At 39.5% G+C, this 19,045-nt stretch overlaps 1 protein-coding gene across 1 annotated transcript in view; it reads left to right on the forward strand.

Annotated features, from left to right (window-relative positions):
• Positions 1–19,045, forward strand: part of LOC106953015 (inositol hexakisphosphate and diphosphoinositol-pentakisphosphate kinase 1-like) — a 44,619-nt gene that overhangs the window by 23,276 nt on the left and 2,298 nt on the right. The window contains exons 17-23 of the mRNA XM_015041504.1: positions 461–601; positions 690–798; positions 6,890–7,039; positions 8,708–8,770; positions 12,579–12,734; positions 16,554–16,691; positions 17,913–18,026. Coding sequence (XP_014896990.1) covers positions 461–601; positions 690–798; positions 6,890–7,039; positions 8,708–8,770; positions 12,579–12,734; positions 16,554–16,691; positions 17,913–18,026 — 871 coding nt within the window. The remainder of the gene's footprint in view (positions 1–460; positions 602–689; positions 799–6,889; positions 7,040–8,707; positions 8,771–12,578; positions 12,735–16,553; positions 16,692–17,912; positions 18,027–19,045) is intronic.

Here is a 19,045-nt window from a genome sequence, read left to right on the forward strand (position 1 = left end):
TTTTTTTTTTGTATTTTTTTTTTTTTATAATTAAAAAAAAAATTTTTTTTTTTTTTTTTTTTTTTTTTTGACTGATGGTGGGTTGACCTACTTTGACTGGGCCTATTTCTAAAAATCATGCCACTTCCTGTCGTCTTCTTTGTCTCTTCCACCAGTAGTAACATCCTTTAGTTGATCACGTAACTCGTGCAAAAAAAAGTTTTTCCATTGCAGTTTTGAGAAACCGACTAATTTTGATAAGGCAAAAAAACATAATGCAAAAAATTTGACAATAAAATTTGAGTTTTTTTTGTTTGTTTTTTTCCTAAAAATTTCCGTCTCTCCAATATGCAAATTTGTTTTCATAGTTCTAGTGACAGAAACGAAACCTATGAGTCCACACCAGGTTCATTGATAATTTAAATAATCCATAATGGGTCGCTGGGTGAAAACTTGACTTGTCCATTTTTTGACCAATCAGAATGAGGACAAAAAACCCAATCAGGGAAGCCTGGAGGATCTTTCCCAGGATCAGACGGACGACGCTCTTCCGGTCACAGAGCTCATCAACCTGCAGAGACGCTCTCCGATGATCCGCAATCGCAAGACGGGCTCCATGGAGGTAGAGGAGGGTCGGCCTCTCGGCAGCACCCACAATGCATTGCTGAGTATTGTTACTATTATTGATGCGTGGCCTTGTTTTTGACCAGGTCCTCTCTGAGACGTCGCCCAACCATTCCTCCAAAGGCTGCACATCCCACCGGCTCTTCCAGTCGTGTTCCCGCCAGTCTCCTGAGATCAAACCAGCGGGAGGCCTAGGTCAGCTTCTAACTCTTAAGTGTTTGTATTCTTTCCTCGTGTGTGCGTGTGTGTGTTTGTCATCAGATCATCCTGCCCTCATATCACATCTATTTTAAGCTGTCACCACCAATGTTGCTCTTCATTTTTTTTTTTTTGGCCTTTTCCCCACCTTCACCTTCCCACTTTATCCCCTTTCAGACCCTTCCTCATCTCTCTCTCCTTTTTATCGCCTCCTCCTCCTGTTTCTCATGGCTGCATAGCTTTCAGTTCAGCTTAGCAGCAGCGCAAACAGGATCAGACTCCAAACTATTCAGGCGAGAGGTCAGCTGGGAGTTGAGGCGTTCGCAGCCAACATCAGGATTTCTCTGTCACAGGACGCTTGCAGACGATCCGATACTCCCTGTAGGAAATAAACGTTCAGCGCAAGGCTGCAGGTTTTAGCTGACCGCCGTTTTACACAGGAAGTTAATTTCATAGGATCAAACTAAACGCTCTTAGGTTACTGGTCGCTGATTTAAATTTAATTGAAACATCTGCAACATCTTGCCTTGCAAAACTATTTATACCCCTTAAAGGGGCAGTGTTGTGTATTTTCCAGGCACATAATGCAATCGAGTAACTATGTTATTTGGAATTGCTAGAAATATATATATATATATATATTTATATATATATATATATATATAAAGCCTTGAAATTGGGCCTCTGTCCCTTTTAAGAAGCTCCTGCTCTTTCTGAAACTCCGCCTGCAGGAAGTCGTCACAACGAAGTTTCTCCATTAAGCCGTTGACAAACGTTTTTCAAACGCCATTCATGGTTCCCATGGAGATTAAAGGATTTCTCAAACATGCATGAAAGAATCAAGGCAACACTCCAGGCATGTTTTTGCTGAAGGAATAACTTAAAAAAAGGTCGATTTTACACGATACCGCCCCTTTAAGCATATTAGCACACCGACACTTCAAAGGCGGTTCATTCAATTTTCCAACTTTGTGTCGCTCTATAAGGTAAAATCTTAATAAAACCCTTTCTGCACCACACTGCAATGTTAAACTGATGTAGTGTACGACACAGAAGAGGCAAATTGAGCTGAATCACTTTCCCGCCTTTAGGATACAGAGTAACGACCATGTTTCAGTTTGCAGACCAACATGTAACGGTGAATAAATCTTCTCGTTTAAAGAGCAGCAATCGACTTTTACAGGAATTCTTTTAACCTAGAAATGTATGTTGTGAATGTTTTTTCCCAGCTCTCAGTGTTTTATATTGTCATTAAATGACAAACAGGATCGTCTGCAGCACATCCCAACACACAGTGTCAGGTTTTTTGTCACGCGAGACTTTAATGAATTATTGTAAGACGTTTACAGTTCAACAGAAAAACTGATAAATTAGTTTGAAGGCTAAATAATGAGAGGTGGAATAATCTGGCCTCTTAAATTTGTGGAAACTAAAACTTTGCTTGTTTTGATTCTGCTTCAGCACTCAGTCAGTAGGAGTCAAGGTTTCAGCAAAATAATGTAAGTCTGGAAAAGTTTGACAACAGATCTGTTAAGATTCACTATAATTGATGGTCACTGTGAACCTAAAAGGACTAAATATTAATTAATCACAAGCTGCTTCAACAAAGTATCAGCTCTTCAGAAAAACACGTCAGTCAAGATGAAACGAACCCAGATATAAACACATTCCTCTACATCTTACCAAATAGTTCCCTGTTCTTTTCCTCCTACAAATATAAACTGGTATTGATGCAATTTCAGTTTGACATAATATATATTTTTAAATCTTTTTCTCGGTCTATCACAACTTCAAAGAACACTTCAAGGGCTTTTTTTCCCCCGGAGCTCAGCGTTTCCAGGGGAATTTAACGTCTAATAAGCCTCAGAAAATGGCGACGCTCTCAGGCACGAGTCTGCTGCGTAATCGGAGCCGCGTGGAGAAAACCGTGAAAGCAGGAATGTGACCACAGAGGACAGAAAGACTTTCTGTCTTGTGTTCTTCATTAGCATGCTAACAGCTTCCCTACTTACTGCTCAGTGTCACCTAGACGACTCCGATTGTCTTTTAATCAAATTCAACTTAGCTCTTCTGAATAAACAGAAGTTTCTATTAAGCCTCGTTGTCACTGTGGATATTTACTGATTGTTTGCATCTTTTTTTCCTTAAGTTGAGGTTAAAGGTACATCGTGCCAATGTGTGATCAAGAGACAAACGATAACCAGTCTGAAAGCTTCACAGTAACTCCTTCTGAAGGCTCTGATGCACCAAGGAGACTGAGGACAGGACCACCTGCTTTGTTTCCTGCATTGTGTCTGAACAAAATGTTAGCGCATTAACGCCCTGCAGAAACAATCCTCCTGCCGTCTGGGGCGCATTTCTGCAAATTTTCATACGACTTCAGCACTAAATTGCATTGATTATTTAGTAGCGATTCATACAGTGACTTTCAAAAGTATTCACACCCCAATGAGGGCCTCAAATTCATTTTATCTGTTAATCAAATTCTTGGTTTTTGAAGATTTATGTTTTTGGAAAATCTGGATTTTTTTCACCTTGGGTTTTCACAGTTCAGAGTGATGTCAGCGCCCGCAGGGCGGCCATCTTGTTTGGCAGCTGCAGTTTATTTTGTCTTTGAATTCAGGTCATCAATAGAACAGTCTAGATATTTTAATCTTTTTTTAATTACAAGAATTAAGTCATATTACAAGAATACAGTCATGGTGATATTAGCATAAAGCTAAATTGACAAGAAAATCAAAATAATACGAGAATAAAGGCTTAATATTAGGAGAGTGAAGTAATAATTTTATGAGACAAGACAAAATATATAAAATTAATTATTCTAAATGTTTTTCTCATTAAAACAACTTTTTATTCATAAATGTAAACTTAAGACAGTCTTCTAGTAAAATTGCATCTTTATTCTTCTAATATTATGAATACATTGTTGACAACAAAAATCCTGATACTTCATTGAAATAAAAGTCACTTTTTGGAATTTTTTTCTGTAATATTTTAAATTGCTCTTTTTTAGAAAAGAAAGCATTTAAAAAAATTAATAATAAAATAAAATAAAAAATACATGAAAGAAAATTGTAGATTTTACTTTTAAGGCATATTGTGCCAACCCCAGACCAGAGTGGATTTTATTTTGATTTTCTGCAGCTCATACTAGTGCATACTTGTGAATTAGAAATAAAATTATATTTTATAGTTATTCATTTGATCATAACATGAAAGTCCAGCAACTGTCCTGTCAACCGATTCTTCTACCAGATTTTTATTTAGGGGAATCAGGAAAAAGGGAGAGAGACGCATGTTTCTGTTTGTCGATTGTAGATTATTGCATAGCAGCAGATGAGGTTATCAGTTCTCACAGCATAAAATCCCATTAAAAACAGCATGTGGAGAAGGTAATGGGATAAGAATACTTTTGATATGTCATTGTGTGTGAGTTTAATTCAGATTTTTTTATTTTATTTTTTTTAATGATTTTTTTGTTTTGTTTTGGAGAGCGCTGTGTGTTTTCTACAGCTGGCATCTCCATCAGTTATTTATTGGTTTCTCTGTTTCAATTAAAATATTCTTCAGTCTGGATAAAGATTAACAAATGAGAAGAGATTGTTCCTCGCTGCATAACTCCACTACATTTCCCATTGTTGGTAACTTGTCTTTCTCACTGTCACACCTGGCATGTTAAATCAAAGTGGTGCTGAATTTGGTGCCGAATCTGTCAGGAAAAACAAACCAACAAAAGGTTTGACTCTTGGATTAATTCTGTTTTAAAACACTTCCAGGATTGAGTTGACAAAAAATGCCACTGGCCACATATTGTAATGCGTTATGTGGATCATTTAGTGCAGGGGTGGCCAAGTCCAGTCCTCGAGAGCCACCATCCTGCAAGTTTTAGAAGTATCCTTACTCCAACAGACCGGGATCAGCTCTACAGAGGCCTGATAACGAGCCAGTCATTTGATTCAGGTGGGTTGAAGCAGGGATGCATCTGAAACTTGCAGGATGGTGGCTCTCGAGGACTGGACTTGGCCACCCCTGATTTAGTGCTTCGTAAAAGTGTTCACAGTCAAACCTTTTCACATTTTACACATTTAAATGTAGTTTTTGGGGGATTTCATGTCGTCATCCTGAAGTAGTTGGCTCCACTGAGGAATAAAACAAGACCTGGCCTTTCTGCATGCAGTTTGCATGTTCTTCCCGTACATGCATGTGTGATCTCCGGGTATTCCTGCTTCCTTACGGTTACGCTGAGCTGCCCGTAGGAATGAGTGTTTGTGCTTGTTTGTTCTGTTTTCCTGTGACAGACTGGTGACCCATCCACGGCCCCTCACTGTCCCGCACGGATAAATGCTGTAGACAATCAGTGGATGGAAAATGGTGGATTGTTTACAAAACTTTTTAGTAATAAAAATCTAAAAAAAAAATGTGGCGCATGTTTGTATTGAGCTTTCCAAAGTCAATCCAAACATCTTCATCAGTCAAGTCCCTGCTAAAGAAAAGCATCCAGCAGCTTTCTGCTGCCACTGCAGTATGTGAGTGAAGGAAGTCATCGATATTACAAATAAAAACTGAAAATTAAACACAGGTGACCTCAGATTTCATCTTTCCAACACCTACATTGCGGCGCTGACTGGCTATTCAGACGATTTTAATGGAGTTGACTCCTTGGGTTGTGACCAAAATAACTCTCACGACATTGTTAGAGAAATGTCTGGGTGAGAGGTTACCTCTACTTCATCACAGGAGGATTTTGGAGCAAAGTATGTAAGGGATGCAGCAAATATGTGGAAGAAGTTGATGAGATCGAAGGCTTTGCACCTGAACCATAAAAGCACCATCCCAATGGTCTGACATGGTAGTGGCAGTATGATGATGTGGGAAAGATGGATAAAGCTAAACACAGTGCAATCGAAGCTAATCCAAGAGCTCAATATAAACACATGGACACCACACTTTAAAGATTTGTAGTTTCAAACTAAAAAGAAAAACTTAATGTAACTTTGTGTTTGTGATAAAATCACATCAAGGTTGTTTATAACTTTAGGAGATGTGAATAGTTTTTTGCAGAGAACCGTCTGACCTGAGAGAAGTTTCTCCCCCACCTTCTTCAAATCAGACAAAAATTATCTCAAACATTTGTGCTGCGTTTGTGCAGCAAAAAGTTTTGTTTGTGCCACTGTCATATTAAAGATATTAAGATGTCTCCAGAGGTCATGAAAGGTCAACCAGCATCACATCTTCTTCAAATCAGACAAAATTGGCGTCAGTCAACTCGACTTTGTTTGTGCAGCAAAAATTGTTGCTTGTTCTGCTTTGGCTTTGAAGATGAAGGGGGCAAGGGGCAGTTGACCTTTTGACCTTTAGACCTTTGTTAAAGGTCCAAGGATCTGATTTGAAGAAGGTGGGGGGAAAGTTCACTCAGGTAATCGTCGTCATTGCAGGGCTGGACAATGAGCAATATCAATATGTCTGATTTGATATTGAGGTTCAGTATGGCCACCTTCTTAAAATAAAGGTCAGTCAGAAGATGGTTCAGGCAAAAACACTCACTTTTGGCAAAAAGTGAATTACTCTGTTATTTTAGGAAGATGACGAGTATCTCCAATCCAGAGAACCACATGGCATTCTGGGAGATCTAGGTAGAGGAAAGGCTTTAGCCGCTCATCCTCTAAGCTAGGTTGGTGGCGTAAACTACCTCACTCACTCTGTGGTTACCTAGCAACAACCTACTGAGTAACTTGCACAGTTTCAGCCTCATAACGGCTTAAAAATCAACAACTAGTGTGGAATGAAAACTGTGGATAAAACAGGAAAGTTCATGAAAGGTCACGCCAGCAGTTTGGCACCATGTCAGAGATAAACTATGGACATGAGCTGATATGAAAGGCTTACACCATGGAACGGTCTTCAGCCATATTGTCCAGCCCTAATTCAATGTAAACGTGTTTAATAAAAACAAGAAGCCTGATGCTTTGTTTGGAACAATACCTGCATGGTGTGTAAATAAAACGACTCACCGGTCATACTTCCACTCCCATCCACCCTTCACCATCCCCTCCTTACTCCCTCCCCCTGACTCGTCCTCACACAGGCTCGCTCTGCTCTGGCCTCTTCAGTGCCTCAGCCCTCGGGGTGTCCTCTAGCGCCCCCAACTTGCGGGATTACATCTGCACCCAGCACCACCACCACCGAAAACCGCCTCTGTCCCCCGGCAGTCTGCCGTGCAAGATTGGCATGTTTGGTACGTTCACAGCGGTGTCCGTGGGGTCGGGTGTTCACATCTTTGCCCTTCACCTTTTTTATTATTATTTTTATTTTATTTTTTTTTTTTTTTTTTTTTGTTGCTTTTTTGCTTCTGCTGGTCTCGTCTTGGAACTATTGGCAGCTATTTCCTGTTCTGTTATTTCCCTCCTTTTCCACGAAATTTTAAAACATCCCGTCTCTCCTCTCAAGTCTTGGCGACACTGATCTGATCGCAGAGTGACTGACTGTGTGGTAAATGTTTTGCATGCAGGCGCATGTTGGGAGTGTTCAATGCTTTAGGCACTAATCGTCACCATCACACCTCTGCCTGCTTGGGGATTAAAAAGGTTTGATTTTTTTTTTTTTGCATGCCATAGCACTGTCTCCTCATTTGTGGAATTTAATAATCTGTCCTAAAGTAGCTTTGGTGGCTAGAAGCCCAAATCCTGGCTGCTGTTTTCCTTTTTTTCTCCTACTTAATTTTGTGGTAATCCTCACTACAAGAGCCAGTAATTCAACTGGAAATAATCCAATCTGATTTAAAAAATTTTCCTCATGCTGCTACTGGTAAAAAGCAGCAACTCTCTTTGCACTCACCAAGATTTCTTAACAATCGCCTACATTTACGCCGCACAGCATAATCACAGCAAAATGGTAAGTTATTTGAGTTGGGATTAAATTGTGCACGGCAGGAATTTTTCCACCTAGTGGTGTTGCTCTGATATTAAAACTTCACTGCACCAACAGTAAGAATGATGAAGGGTGAGTATATGAACCAATCAACGTTTCATTCAATCAGTCATACTTATTATCCGCAGGCAGTTGTTGTGCAGCTCAGTTGATCACATGGGTTTGATCACAACCCATGTGATCAAACCCATGTGATCAAACCCATGTTTGATCACATGGGTGATCAAACTCATTTGAAACCCATGTGATCAAACTCATTTGAAAATGTTCATTTTGTCTTTATTTAAATGGCTGAAATCGGCTAAATCTTTAAATCTTGAAGACTTCTCTTCACTGGAATTAAGACTATATAACATATGTCACTATGTTATATTTCAATATTTTTGGTTTTATTTACCTATAGATTTTGCACCGTTGGAATAAAATGCGTGCTCCCAAACTCTAACCACTGCAGCGCAATTTCCATAGACAGAAAATAAGTTATTTTCCTCTGTAAAACTTCAGAATGTTTCAATATGGACTGAGAAACTCGATGTGGTTCAGAGTGTTGAGAGATTTCTTAACATGTTTTAACTTCCTGGTATTTTGTTTATACCCAGCAGGTTGAGACACCTGTAACAAACTGATATTTTTGTCTTTGCTCTGGATTACGTCAGCATGTCTTAGTGTATTTTATCGACATTTTATCTATTGACAGATTATTACAAGTTATGCATCTTTTCCGTTTGGCTAAAAGATCAAATTGAGATCAAATTTTCAACCTCTTTTTTTTTTTTTTACTTCTCATTCTTCTCTTCATTTTCCCTCAGAGTTGTTGGCAGAACGTGTGTGAATCAGAAAGCCAACTCTGCCCTATTTCTGTTTCCTCCTCTTTTTTTTTTTCTTTTTTTTATTTCTTTGAAGAGCACGCAGGCTGACAGACTGGCACAGATACCGGCACCTCCAGTAATCCCAGTTACCTCTCTTATCTCCTCAGAACTGCTCTCTATGCCGGCAGTAAAGAGGTTTTCTGTGTCGTTTGCCAGGCATCCGACCAATGGTATGTCCGCTTTTCTTCAAGTATACTTCGACAATCCTCTAGTTCATCTTGCATGACCCTTTTGTGGGGGGGGTAAAAAAAAGATAAACCACCTTTGGGGATGTGGAGATTTGACTGAGTCAATGACATCGAATGAACGTTTTCATTTATTTTTCCATCAGAGTTTCTGTTTCACCGCACAGCCTCGGTGTTTGATGAGCCTTGTGTTGTTTTCAGCCTGCACTGCTAACACCACCTGCTCTGCCTGTTCAAGGTTAATTTACCTCCCTGATTCTGCCATTTCCTCACAAATTGTTCTCTTTCTGGAATATATCTTCTTCCTCGGATATATTTCCACGTGTAGACAATCTAGTGCACATCATAACTTGTACTCACTCAAAACCTTTTGCTCCTTTTTGAGTCATTTGTACTTTCCAAAGGCTGTGGTCTTCTGTTTCTCTGTGTATTGATGTGGGTTGTGGTGTAAAAGTGAGAACATAAAGGAGATGTTGTGGAGAATCTCCGTCACATCTTTGGAGGACTTCAGCTGATTTAGTGCAGTTTTGAATAGGGCGTGTATATCGGGCTCAAAGGTGTGCATTCTGCTGAATTCGGTTTTATTTTTAACATGACATCACTCTCTCATTTTTTTATTTTATTTTATTTTTTTACATATTTAAAAGTCAACGGACTATCTAGAAACTGAATTTTATTTTTTTATTGTCCCCAAGTGTCCAGATGGTTGATCAGAAAGTAGGTCATGCCGTCAGTTTCATCTCCAGTATAAAACGTCCTGTGTTTTGAGGTGAATGAAGCTTCTGCACAGTGTAACATAAGACTATGAGAAGTTATTACAGAGTCACTATCGTGATATTTTAGTAGTCAGTTCTTAAGCACAGTTGATGGGCTAACTCATGAGCAAATGAACCCCCACCGGGAAAAGAGAAGAGGCTTCGTCGTCCATCGCTGTTGTTGCGCATGTCGCTTGTGTCGTACCAGAAACACGCAGACACAAAGGTTCTGGCTCAATACTTCTGTACGTAAAATAAAAAATATAATCAATTGTGTTAAAATTTTGGAGCTTGTTAAATTTTGTGTCATTAATTGATCTAATTAATTAATTTCCCAACTAATCTAAATATGAGTTAGGCCTCTGGTTTGTGGGTGTCTGCTGGGGTTTTACACATTCTGGCATGTTGACAGTTTCTTTATGCCTCTTTAGTGTGAAATTTAAACTGATATTTACTATGTTCACTATAGTTGGGGTACATTGGCGTCTGAAAGGCGTGAACCTCATGGTGTTTGCACCTGTTCCCGGCGTGCAGAGTGGGACTTGTGCTGCTTGTTTTGTGCAGTTTACAGAAAGATTTTCTGTCATTTGTTGCTGGAAGAAAACCTGGCCTTGCATTTTAGGTAGACTTTGACTCTTAGACCAGAAGGAGTAATTATCAGATGCTTGTATATTATTATTTTTTATCTTAATTGTAATCTGTTGAGAATAAGGGAGACAAAAATAAATTCACCAAATGTCAAAAACTCGAGGAAATATGATCAGTTTGTTCAAATGTTATCCAAAGTAACTGACAGAGCATAAAGAGCCTTATTTTTTAAATTTTCTCTTTTTTTGCCCACATTTTTTACTTCAAAAACGCATTTAAAAAGATGTGACCCCCCAAAACTGATGCTTTTTTGCCTTTTGTTCTACTTATGAGCCAGAAAGCACATCTTAGATTTGACATCAACAACAAGGAAGCTGTTCTTATTGGCTTGTTACAGCTTGACTATACTAATATTATTGTAGCACAAAGCCTTTGTTCCCGGCAGACGGCTGGTTGAACCGGTGTCTATCGATCAGGACATCCTCAGAATCTCAACATCATTAAAAACACTTGGATGTGCTGCTTGCGTCAGTAGCTGTGACCTTGTATTGAATCTGCAATTCATTCAGAGAACGGATGAAAATGGATGAACGACTTGGAACCGGATCAACAGAACTCGTCCATGAACATTTTTCTTGATTGTATATTTTTATGCGTCTTACACAAACAAAGAAGTCGAATGTTGCCTGTTCTTGGCACCTTCCTCGTATTTTTCTGATAATTCAGTAAATGGTTTTATCAGACAGATTGTTTCCAAACACATGATCTTTTCCTTCAGGTCTGTATCTTTACGTTTCATAGAAAATCACTGAAACTACGCAAATAATGATAAGAATGTACATCTTTAAATGTGAGCTGTAAAACTGAATATTTTGATGGATACAGATGAGATTCAGCTCACCTGTTCCAATATATTTTCGAAATGCAGGAAACCTAAAATAAAATGACCTGATAAATATTTGGCAGCAGCAGGTGATTTGGGGTGTGCCTCTGCTAGCCCTGCACATCTAGAGAGTGGGAAAGTGTAAAAATTACGTCTCTGTTTTCTGTTGGCTCTCATCTGGACTTTGACTGGGCCAGTCTAACATTAGAATATGCTTTAATCTGAACCGTTATGGCTCTGGTTCTGTGTTCACATTTGTTGGTAGATTGACGTCCAGCCCTTCTAAAGCTGGACGTCTTTTAAAGATTGTCCTGAGTTTAGCTTTGCGTGTAGACCCAAAAGTTCAAACTTTATGTGTTTGTTAAACATGTTTGGTGTGTTTCCAGTACAGCTTGTGGCCAACTTTAAACAGGGCTTCTTGTTTGTGGGTTTTTTTGTTGTTGTTTTTTTTACCCAATTGACGACTCCTTGCCACTCGTCCCGAAAAGCCAGAGTTGGGACGTTAAAGACTAATAGTTGTCCTGTTGGACAGATTCTCTGACTCTGAGCTGTGGATGTCTGCAGCTCCTCCAGAGTTACCACAGGCCTCTGCTTGCTCAGCCTGTCAGTCTACAGATGTGGCCTCGTCTCGGTAGGTTTGCAGTTTTGTCCCAAACCTGCAATTGGATCTGCTGGATTTTATTTAAGGGTATCAGAGTGAATGGAAATAAATTACTGCCATGCAAGATTTTTAGTTCCATGTGTGGAAGTGGCACAGATCGGATTTTTGGGGTGTGGGACGATCGGAATTGGGCTGTTCAGATCGCAGCGGAAAAAGCCGTGTATGGGTTGCATTTGCCTGCCTTGAACTGGCCGATTCAAGTCCAGCCTGCAACTCGTTTGTAATGTTGTGGTTTGATGTTAAACAATAGATCTTCGAGGAAGAGCAGACCAAAATCCCTCTAGAGCAGGAGTGGGCGATCCCAGTCCTTAAGGCCTAGTGTCCTGCAACTCTTAGACGCCTCTCTGGTCCAACACACTTCATCAAGTATCTGAATCATCTGCAGTCAGATTCTCTAGGCTCCCGTCAATGACTTCATTATTTGACTCGGGTGTGTTGAAGTAGAGACGCATTGAAAAGTTGCGGGACACCGGCTCCTGAGTCCTGGAGTTGCCCACCCCTGATCTAGAGGAATGTTTGTTGGTCGTTATTGTTTCCTAGATGTCCTATCAGCCAAGAGGTCAGCTCCTTGTTGACAGGGTCAGGCTGGTATAGCTTCCTTCTCTTTACAAATGAAATCATCATTGGGAAATTGCTTCTTGCTGTTTTTGCTTTTATCTTGGTCTGAAATTAGTTGTTTAATCTGAAAAATGGAAACGTGAGAACAAAACAGAACCAGGATCAGGATGTTTCTGTCAGTCAACTCACTGAAGATCTTCGAGAAAAGACAAGTGGTGTCTCAGGTCTTCCTGTCTAAAGATGCCGTGGTTTAAGCTCGTTAGCTCCCGCCTCTCCTCATGTTCCTCCTGCTGCTCCGCTGTGCTGTCATTTTCCTCCTCTCTCTGTCCTCTGCCTCTCCTCCCTCAGAGCCCTCAGATGAACTCGCTGAGCTGGCGCTGCAAGGGTTTGACCCTGTCGCCCTGGACAGGTCCTTCTCCTATCACCTGCACCACTGTCCCTACCACCTGCGCCTCCTCAGGATCCAGCTGACGTGCGGCCTTGAGCTCTCCGACTGTCTCCACGGTCAGCCCCTGTAGCCCGCGTGCTTCCCCCCTCCGCCCCTCCCCCTTCACGCCCGTCTTGCGCCTTCGGACCGGTACAGGCGAAAGATGGCTGCCGTCGATGCCCTCTGAGCTTTGCATCAGCTGTAGCCTCCTGCGTTGGTTGTCATGGCTTGGTTTCCTGCCTGTTGTTGTCTGTCTGGGTTTTCTAGCGGTGGGTCTGGTTCATGACCACAGTGTTAAAAACGCTTGCATGCTGACCAAGGAAGGCAGCATCGTCTTCCTCTCTGTATTTCGCTGACAAAATTTAGAATCATTTACAGAGTAGAAAATTAAATTAAAAAGTAGGACTGAAACGATTTATTGTGATTAATTGGAGCTTGAAATAATCATCAACTAATTTAGTAATCGATTAATCGTTAACTAAAAAACAGGCAATTTGAAAGAAAAAAACACTCAGACCTGTACTTAGGTAAGAACTGTAAGAAAAGTTTCTACATTTTTGCTTTTAAGATGAAAACATCCTTCTTTGTCTCTAAGTATGTTCTTTGCTGAACTCGTCAGGTTCAAATCCTGTTAGATATCTTAAGCATATTTTGCTATCCAGTTATTAATCGGTTAATCAAAAGAATAATGAGAATAATCAGAGACTCACAATGTGAAAACATTCTGTAAAAATACAATGAATATCAATTCTACACAGAAATAGATGACGTCTTTTTTTTTTTTTTTTTGCTCTTCCCAGAGCAGCAAAAGTAAGATAACATTTTAATTACACAGTTAGGATATATGTGAATGTGATGTATTATGTAATTGCTTAACGTTTGGATTAAAAAAACATAAGCAAAAATTAAAAATAAACTTATAATATGTGTAGTAGTTTTCATCTAGCAGATGTTAAGCATCACTTTTATCATAAAGACAACGATCTAAAGATAATGATTCTCAAATGAGAATCAGGCCCTCTGGTTTAGTTTCAGGTTTGTTGGAGTGGATGTGAGAAGAGCCATTTTTCTTCAGCACTGATGTGTTTTCAGAGCATCGTCTGGTGTTAATGGCACCAATTAGGCCTTTTACAGAGCCAGAGCGCGACTCGGTGTCAGTACACCGCCGCTCTCCCAGGAGGCTTCATGGCCAGGTGGCCCATGTTGGAGTGGATCATCAGCTTCTGTCATTTTCTGCTCTTCATCTGGAGCTTCTGTGTGAATCTTTTATGCTGCTAGTCTTATTGTATTGTGTCAGTGGAAGAAAATTATTGACCTTCTTTCCTAGATACTAGAGTAGAATAGAAATGACTCTTATTTCCCCTCAGTGTGACAGCAGCAAAGTGGCAGGCAGGCCAAAGCATTCAGATTCACAAAAAGGTGAAAATGTAAAAAACAAAGTATGGATAAGAGCCTGTGCATGGTAATAGTAATAACAGCATATTTTGGATTCAAAGAAATATGCAACTGAGTAGGTTGATTTAAAAATGTGCATGTTAAGGCTGGGCGATATGGAGTTACATTTTTATCGTGATATTTTGCAATACTTTTGTGATAAGTGACAAGAACTATTTGTTACATGTTTTTAAGGTAATTTTGTGACTGACTCAGCAATTAAAGCCCCACAAACATAAATAATGCTCTTAAAAAGTATTCCTATATGCTTCCTTAGGACTCTGGCTACATAAAGAATATGATTTGTGTCACTAAACTGCACACAGTAACTGTATTTATTGATGCTTTTATTAAACGAACAGAGAAAATAGTAAAACTGTCATTCCTGACAGTTTGAACAGTGTTGGGAAGATTTAAAACAGCACTGATGGAATTTATCATGACAGTGATAAATCAACATTTATCACGATAAACGATACGATAAATACCCAGACTAGTGCGTGTATGTTTCTACATAAAAAAATGGACTATTCACAGAAAATACTGCAATATAAACACTCATTGAGCTTGTGGAGGAAGGACCTGCCATAACGGCTCCTTTGTGCCCCCATTCAGTCTGTCCCTGAATGAACTCTGAACTGTATCAGATATCAGTGATGAAGAAAAGAGATCCACTGGCCTGCTGAGTACCTGTGAGGACTGGGCAATATGGCTCAAAAATAACATCTGATTTACTTTTGTTATTACCAAATTCAATTTTAATTTATTATTTATCCTCATTTTTTTTCTTTAAAAAATTACTAATGACTTTTATTTCGGTAATTTCTTCTGTGAGTCGAAATATGAGCTTGTCAAACAAGATGGCGGTTCTCGGGTGGGTTAACATCACTCTGGAAACCCAACAAGTGGATTGGTGGGACTGAAAAAATGTCAAAATTTTTCCAAAAATGAAATCTTCAAAAGCAGAAAATCCGATTAATCACTAAAATCGATTTATTGCCCAGCCCTAGTACAGGCTTCTGTAGTGAAGAGCTACCAGCAGGAAGTGAAGCAGAATCCTTTGGTTTTGGTCAGGGGTTGGATAATCTGGGTCAGCTGACCCACATGGAGAGCAGAACCAAACTGACTTAATATGCAAGATGTGAGACCGAAACATTTTTATGACTTATTTTTATCAGCATGATTCATGGAAATGCTTAAAAATAAAGAGTGAATTTGAAGAACCTGGGCGCTTTTGTTTTTGGAAATGAAATGGGGTAAAACCTGTCAGACTGACCTAGCCTTTGAGAAGTGATGCTTTTTTTTGTTTGTATTTTGCTAAAAGGTTTCTAGTTGAGGCGTGATTCACCCGGAGAATCGGTTAATTTAACCAGGTTTACTGATCCTGCTCCAGAGGTTCAGAGGTGGAAGCGCTCCGTCTTAGTGCCTGGATGCTGCGTTGGGTTACAGCAGGGTCACATTTCATTCTTTTTTCTCTTCCTGTTTTCTTGGGTTGGTATTTTGTACCTGTGATGTTGGTTCTTTTTAAAGGTGGGTATAAAGAGGAGGTTCCTCCTGTCTGGGACAGACTTACTGGTTTTACTGGAAGTCATGACTACATTTAATTTTTCATTGTAGTTTCAGTCTAGTCCTAACCAACGTTTGGTTTGTGTTTTTTTTTTTTACAATTAACTTGCGTTCACCTGACCAGGTGCAGGATTCTCTGTAAAATAGTTAAACTTTCCTCTGGATGATCGCTACTTCCTCACTTCTCGGTTCCTTTAAATCCTAAATAAATCCAACTTTTTAAGTACATTTTAAACTCTGACATTTCCTATTTCTTCTTCCTTCAAATTCAAAAGGTCTGTTGTTCATAACCGTGACTGCAACTTTAAGGTTTTTTTTAAAAAAAAAATCATATAGTCACCTTCATAAAATAATAGTTTTTTTTTGTTTTGCCAAAAATAATTTTTGCAATAAAAATCACCACCTCTTAATTGCCAAAAGACGATTATTTAAGCCATTATTTTAGGAAGGTGACAATGTTACTTTTGCCATATTTTCACTTTCAAAGTACCTTCAAACTCGGCGTCATATACTGTAATCATTGTGTTGCCATGGTTACGGAGGACGCAACACGTTCCTGCGTACACATGACACAACGTTCGCCAATTAACCGGTGAGAAACCTCACGGGTGTTTTTGTAACGTGGCTCTGATTAACTGAGACTCCTGTTGCTGTGCTGCCACATCTAACCAACCCTAAAAGGCCGTCTCGTCTCGTCTCGTCTCGTCTCGTCATTTCTCGTCTTGCTGTAGATCGGTTGTTTTGTTTTTGGTTTGGCATGGAGTGATCTAGCAGCTGCCTGAGGAAGAACCAATAAGCTCAGAGTTGGCTGCTTTCCCCTCTCCTCTCCCTGCACCCAGTGATCTGGTACAGTGAAGCGTCTCTGTCTTTCTGTCTCTCTCCTCTTTAAACCGCAGGATTCGAAGGCTGCTCTATGGTGCCCTCTATCTACCCGCTGGAGACACTGCACAACTCTCTCTCCCTGAAGCAGGTGGAGGAGTTCCTCAGCAAGGTGTGCGAGAGCATCGGGGAGGCCCAGGCCAAAACCATGAAAGGTGGGTCTCATGGAAGCTCAACACTCACTGATGTTAATGTTTGGAGAAAATTCAGCTCTTATACAACTTTATAATATGTCTGACATTAGAAAAGGTGTCAAAAACATAAACATTTTATAATTATGTGATTGAGCTGCTGTTGTCTGGACTTGATTATGATGATGATTGTTCATAGCAGGTAACTTTGTTTTCTTTTTCTTATCGAAATGAGTTTATATTTGTTATGATGAGGAAAATAAGTAAAAAGATTTTTTTTTTTTGAGCAATAAATCAATTAATCGGGATAAAGTAAAATTCACCCGATGATTTCCATTCTGAGGTTTAATATTTTTTGAAAAATAATTTGAGACTCTGTAATCCATTTTATTTAAGGTTTTGATTGTGTGTTTTTATTTTAATTTCCATTTTATTTCCTGTTTTTTGTTGGGATTTTTTTGTGGGTGTTACTTGAACTATTTCACCTCCAGTGTAAAGTCTTCTTTACAGAATTACAGTTTATTAGTCTTTGAAGTGGTAAACTTGCATTACTGAGCCATTTTCAATATATTACTTAAAAATTCCCTCAAAACAACGTTATCAAATTACTGGAATAATTTATCGTCCAGTAAAGTGTTGTATTGTGACAGGTCTGTTCCTGTAGGATGTCTTTAAACCGTGGTGGATTGTGGGGCTTTGACACGACGCTGATGTTCAAATATAATCAGCTAGTCTTCAAAACATACCTGAAATGTTACGCATGAAGACCAAAATATGTTACTTATCTACGTTGATGTCGTTCAAATGCAACATGCGTTAATAATTGGGGTTGTTTTTTCAGAGGCTTGAACTAAAAACACATTCAACTTTAACCTCTTTGGTTCCTTCCTCCTTTTCTGTCCCTCCACTTCAGACTGTCCTCTCTGGTTTTACTTCACTCAGTGCACAGTTCAGACAGAAGCTGTTGGCTTTTCAAAATAAAGTAAATTTACAAAGCTTCATGATATTTATATTTATTTCAAACTCAACATAAAGTGCACAAACAGGCTGTGTAGTAAATGTGCCAAAGTATTCTTGCTTTTGTTTCAGCTCCAGCTTTATCCCCAGTAAACGGCTTTACTTGTTATCGAGTCTCATTCGGTCCACATCTCTCCACAAACATCAGTTTGCCATAATGCAGTCGGATTTGGGTTTACGTCCAGGGAAAAGCAGAACTTGAGCCTGATGTTTCTGTTTCTTCTGCAGCACTTTCTGGTTTGTTTGACTCTCAAAGTCAGACGTCTCTCTACAGCCCTCAGCAGCCTCTGTCCTCCTCCGGATCGGAGGCGTCGCTTCGTCCGCCGGGTCAGCCTCTGTGGTGTAAGTCTAACAGCATGGTGGTTTTTATAATGTCACACAAGAGGTCGACTCCTTACGGATCCCTGATGATGGGTATCTGCACAGTGGAGTTTTTAGAGAAACTCCAATCTGAAGTAAATGCGTGACACAAAGTAGGACATGATCATTAAGTGCAAGGAAGTTTGATTTTATTTTATTTTATTTTTTTTTTTTGGTTAAAAAAAAACCAGTCAACAAATCAAGTGTCGCAAACTCCATTCAGAGGTCTCCTAAATGTTAAAAACATCATCATGAAGACCAGCGGCGCAAAAAATGGGTTAGCACGGCGCTACGCATGTGGGTGCCATGCTAAAAGGGGCGCCAAAATAAAGGCAGAAAAATAATTGGCATTTCAGTCTTTTTCTATAGTTACCAGCTGTTTGAGTGTAGAAACAGCAAACATAAATATCTGAGACACAAACTCTCCTCTCTGAAGCAAAATCAGTAGGAACGTTGTTGCTAAATAGCACTTGGTAGAAACAACAGAACCGTTTCAACAACCCAGTTCATCCCTCTTAGCTGTGACTCGATTTGTTTTTATTTTCTTCTCCTCCTATGAAGCCTCCGCCTGCTTCCTGTTGGTTTTGATGCCACACTGTTGATTTGTATAGTACCTGTTGATTTATATCGCACCTGTTGATTTATATAGAACCTGTTGATTTATATAGAACCTGTTGATTTATATCGCACCTGTTGATTTATATAGCACATGTTGATAAGACTTTTCTGCTTACTCACTTCTCCTATCAATCTCTGCTTGTATCTTTCAGAAAAGTCTTTTTTTCTCTCTCCTTTTGTTCCCGGGCCTAAATAATGAGTGTGTAACATTTTTAACGACATGAGAGCCAAATTATTTTAGAATCTGGTGAAGATCATTTCTAAAACTCGATGGTGTGTTTATCGGTCGGTCAGTGTATAAAATCACCACATCAGATCAGATACCTGTTTTTTTTTTCTTTTTAAATACGTATGCACATTTCTGTACTTGTGGCTTTCATCTT

The sequence above is a fragment of the Poecilia latipinna genome, unplaced genomic scaffold (assembly GCF_001443285.1).
Source record: "Poecilia latipinna isolate Pla-1442-1.1 unplaced genomic scaffold, P_latipinna-1.0 Scaffold555, whole genome shotgun sequence".
In the NCBI taxonomy this organism is placed as follows: Eukaryota; Metazoa; Chordata; class Actinopteri; order Cyprinodontiformes; family Poeciliidae; genus Poecilia; species Poecilia latipinna.